The 3,781-nt window shown below is 27.8% G+C and overlaps 2 protein-coding genes across 2 annotated transcripts; one reads left to right on the forward strand and one right to left on the reverse strand.

The window, feature by feature from the left end:
• The first annotated feature begins 6 nt into the window (after positions 1-6).
• Positions 7-2,011, forward strand: LOC112451575 (putative nuclease HARBI1). The gene is made up of 7 exons (XM_025011236.1): positions 7-270; positions 487-580; positions 647-837; positions 921-1,056; positions 1,191-1,335; positions 1,449-1,643; positions 1,744-2,011. Exons 1-7 carry the CDS (start codon positions 104-106, stop codon positions 1,917-1,919), a joined length of 1,104 nt encoding a protein of 367 aa, XP_024867004.1. The 5' UTR covers positions 7-103; the 3' UTR covers positions 1,920-2,011.
• A 611-nt stretch (positions 2,012-2,622) lies between these two features.
• On the reverse strand, positions 2,623-3,696 carry LOC112451576. The gene is made up of 3 exons (XM_025011237.1): positions 3,175-3,696; positions 2,991-3,069; positions 2,623-2,923 (listed from the first exon to the last, which is right to left on the reverse strand). Exons 1-3 carry the CDS (start codon positions 3,346-3,348, stop codon positions 2,640-2,642), a joined length of 537 nt encoding a protein of 178 aa, XP_024867005.1. The 5' UTR covers positions 3,349-3,696; the 3' UTR covers positions 2,623-2,639.
• Positions 3,697-3,781: the final 85 nt, after the last annotated feature.

The following is a 3,781-nucleotide window of genomic DNA, read 5'->3' on the forward strand; positions in this document are numbered from 1 at the left end:
AGATTACTCGACAAGAAATTTTGTGTCGAATAACGCCAAATTGTGTCGAAAATATTGGTGCAGTCAGTCTGAGCAATAGAAAACAGACGCTAAAAGCTAAAAGATGGATTATGTCGTTGCTATGTTATTGATGGGAGAAGAAGAAGAAGAAGAAGAAGAAAGAAATATGAATAAGGAGCGGCAAAATAATTTAAATTTAATAAGAAGAAGGTTAAGGGATACTCAAAATCCGTTTGATATCCCAGACAGTTCATTTCTCAAACTGTATAGGTAAGATAAAAGCAAATTATATTTTATTATATATTACAATTTTATATATATTGCAATGTTATATATTACATAATTGGCAATATTATATAATTTACACCCCAATTTACACATAAATTGAGTAATTTATTTATATGTATTTTTAATAATTTTATATTATATATTTTATTGTTATTATGTTACACATATATACATTATACAATATTTATATATGTTAAGATTGCCCAAGGTAGCAACTCAACAACTAATAGAAGAATTAATCAATTTCATGCCAGTTCCAAAAAGAACAACAGCAATTCCTCAAAATTTGCAAGTAAGTATAGCTTTCTAATTTATTCTTTTTCTATTTTATTCATATTTTTAATTGTTATAATTTTAGATATTTGCAACACTTTATTTTCTCGCATCCGGTTCTTATCAAAGAAAAGTCGGGCAGGATTTTTTGTCGTGCATGAGTCAAACATCAATCTCCGTTTTTATTCATGCTACAATAAATGCATTTAACAGAATTATGGGACAATGGATTAAGTTTCCAACATCAGATAGAAGAAAACAACAAATTAAAGAAAAGTAAGTATATAAACAATACACATGAAGTTTATTATATTTTATATAAAAATTGTAAAAATTTAATATTTTATCTTTAATGTCAGATTTTTCGAAAAAACTGGATTTCCAGGAGTGATTGGAGCTATTGATGGGAGTCATATAGCTATCTTTCCTTCACAAACTGAGCGAGAATACTTATTTATTAATAGGAAGTTATATCATTCCTTAAATGTGATGCTTGTACGTATAAAATAATATAACATATAAAGTAATATGCACGATAAAAACGATAAGAAGTGCTTAGTAATAATAATAAATGCGATGTTATTGCAAATAGAAATACAATAATTCATATTTATATCTTTCTATATTAGGTGTCTTCATACAGCAATGAAATATTAGCGGTAAATGCGATGCATGGAAGAAGGACGCATGACTCGAGAGTCTTTCGTTCTTCGCGTTTGTTCCATCACTTAGAAAGACAGCAGGAAGCAGGCGAAAGAGGTTCATGGCTTATAGGTATAGCTAATAATATATTATTGACTTATATATTTACATAGCATTATTTAATAGATTTACTTATTTTTTATGATTTAATATTATAAAATTATGCGTTTTAATATGTGTTATAGGAGATTCTGCATATCCGCTTATGCCTTTTCTGTTAAAACCAATCTTAAATGCACCTATGGGATCTCCAGAATTTAGATATACACAACATATAACAACAGCACGATGTGCTGTGGAAAGATGTATAGGTATTTTAAAAGGCCGATGGCGATGTTTACGAAAAGAAAGGGCATTGCATTATCAGCCAGAATTTGCAGGTATTAAGCATAATTTCCTCTAAATAAAAAAACAATGTTTTTGCTTCCTCATAGAGGAAGCTTTGTTTTAGTATTTATTATCGTATTTCTTTTTTTTTAGCTCATATTGTAAATGCATGTTGTGTTCTACACAATATTGCTGTAAAATGGAGAATTCCACCAAATGAAATATACTTAGAGGACATAGATCAAGAAGCACCAATACCATGTAATGATGTTAATGAAAATGATGCTGAACAAATACGAAGAAATATTGTTAGATGGTATTTTGAATAGTTTTTTATTTTAAACATACATATGCATATACTGCTGTACAGATAGTTTAGTAATAAGATTCTTAATATACATTTGTAATAAAAACAGAATATTTAAAGTAATATTTATTTTCATTAATAATATGTATGCAACGTATACTTTTATTTCTAATGTATCTAGAATATCAATAAACTTTCTTAAGCATATTAAAATGTATCAATTAACTGAAGTCATAAATCTCAACAATCTCAGTCTCACCTAACTTAAGCTCAAGATGTGATCACAGTAATAGATCACATATCTGACGTTGTGTTTAACAAAAATATTTATGCATACGACTATTCTTTTTAATTAATAATATGCAACGTATATTATTTCTAATGTATCTAGAATATCAAACTTTGTTAAGCGTATAAAAATATAGTAACTGGAGTAATAAATTGTAACACTCAGTCTCATCTAACTTAAACTCAAGATGTGATCACAGTAATAGATATCACATATTTGACTTTGTGTTTTACAAAAATATAATATGCATTAGACTAGGTACTCTCCAGTTTTCGTGTTCTGTATTTGATTTCATTAATATAAATCCAATAAACTAAACAGAACAAATAAACTAAAAAAACGAGCAAACCAAATAATGTATACTTAATACTTCAACTAAATAAACTGTAGTATATAAGTAAAAATAATAATGTATGCATACATCACAAAATTGACGATGTATCTGTGGTTAGTTTAAGGAGAGAGACAACTCTCTTGAACCTCATCTTCAACCTCTTGACCCTCTTGAACATCTGTTGTCAGGTATTGTGGACATAAGTCTTCTCGCAAAAATGTCACGTTGTCATTCATATTTTGTAGTTGCTGCAAAATTGCTTTAAAGGTATTTACTTCTTCTCTTTTCAATGCTAACTTTTCTTTTTTCAAATCCAACATTTCTTGTTTAATATTCTCAGATAAAGTTGATTTCTTTTCTAATAAGTTAATTGCTGTTGCCATAAGCCGTGGTTTCTTTGCACCTAAATAATAAAAAAAAGTAATTAAAAAATAATATTTAGATATATTTTATTAAAAGATTTGGTATACCTTCTGAACGTTTTGTAATATATTTCTCTGTATCATCTAAAGAAACAGTTGTTTCACAAGTTGTTTTACTATCTTGTTCCTACAAATATTTAAATAAAATACAATAAAATTAAATCTATATTAATCCATACTTATAAAAAGAAATAATATTATAACGCGTGTCCAAAAAAGATCTTATGCATACCAAATTTTCCTTATTTTGGTGTACATTCTTCACGTTATGTAATGATAAAGCAAATGTTTCATCATATTTCTTCACTTTTGTATTTGGCTCAATACTACGCTTTCTCTGTTTTACATGTATATTGCGTATATTCTGCACATTAGTATTTGATGATAACATAGATACTGATTCCATATGCTGCTTATTTTGTTGAATAGGAGAATACGCTTCATATGATTCCAAAAGTTCATCATTGGAATTATCATTTAAAAATATATCTTCTGTTTCGTCTTGTTTTTCATTAATGTTATGTGATGAAGTAGATAAACTGAGAGTTTTATTATTATCATAACTTTGGCATTACATCTGTAAATCCACCTTCTGAAATATCTTTTAAACCACTAGCATCAGGTGTTAAAAACTTTATTAAGGCATCCTCTGTTGCAGATAATTGCAAATCTTTTGGTGATCCGCCACCTGTCCCCATCATATATTGCTTGTGCTTTGCCACCTTTTTTAAGGTATTAGATTTCCAGTTTCTCCACGTCTACAAGAAATACGATAAGCAATAAATAATAATTTTACATAGTTACATAGTTAAAAAGTAAATATATACAGTGTCCCAAAA

The sequence above is a fragment of the Temnothorax curvispinosus genome, unplaced genomic scaffold (assembly GCF_003070985.1).
Source record: "Temnothorax curvispinosus isolate PA1 unplaced genomic scaffold, ASM307098v1 QBEX01002388.1, whole genome shotgun sequence".
Taxonomy (NCBI): domain Eukaryota; kingdom Metazoa; phylum Arthropoda; class Insecta; order Hymenoptera; family Formicidae; genus Temnothorax; species Temnothorax curvispinosus.

Bases quoted from the DNA above. Each gene is read 5' to 3' on its own strand.
- LOC112451576 (XM_025011237.1), bottom strand. From the start codon at position 3,348: ATGGAATCAGTATCTATGTTATCATCAAATACTAATGTGCAGAATATA. The intron at 3,070-3,174 runs GTATGCATAAGA...AAATATTTGTAG, and splicing joins ACCAAAATAAGGAAAATTTG to GAACAAGATAGTAAAACAAC. The intron at 2,924-2,990 runs GTATACCAAATC...TTTATTATTTAG, and splicing joins TATTACAAAACGTTCAGAAG to GTGCAAAGAAACCACGGCTT.
- LOC112451575 (XM_025011236.1), top strand. From the start codon at position 104: ATGGATTATGTCGTTGCTATGTTATTGATGGGAGAAGAAGAAGAAGAA. The intron at 581-646 runs GTAAGTATAGCT...TTATAATTTTAG, and splicing joins CAATTCCTCAAAATTTGCAA to ATATTTGCAACACTTTATTT. The intron at 1,644-1,743 runs GTATTAAGCATA...CTTTTTTTTTAG, and splicing joins TTATCAGCCAGAATTTGCAG to CTCATATTGTAAATGCATGT.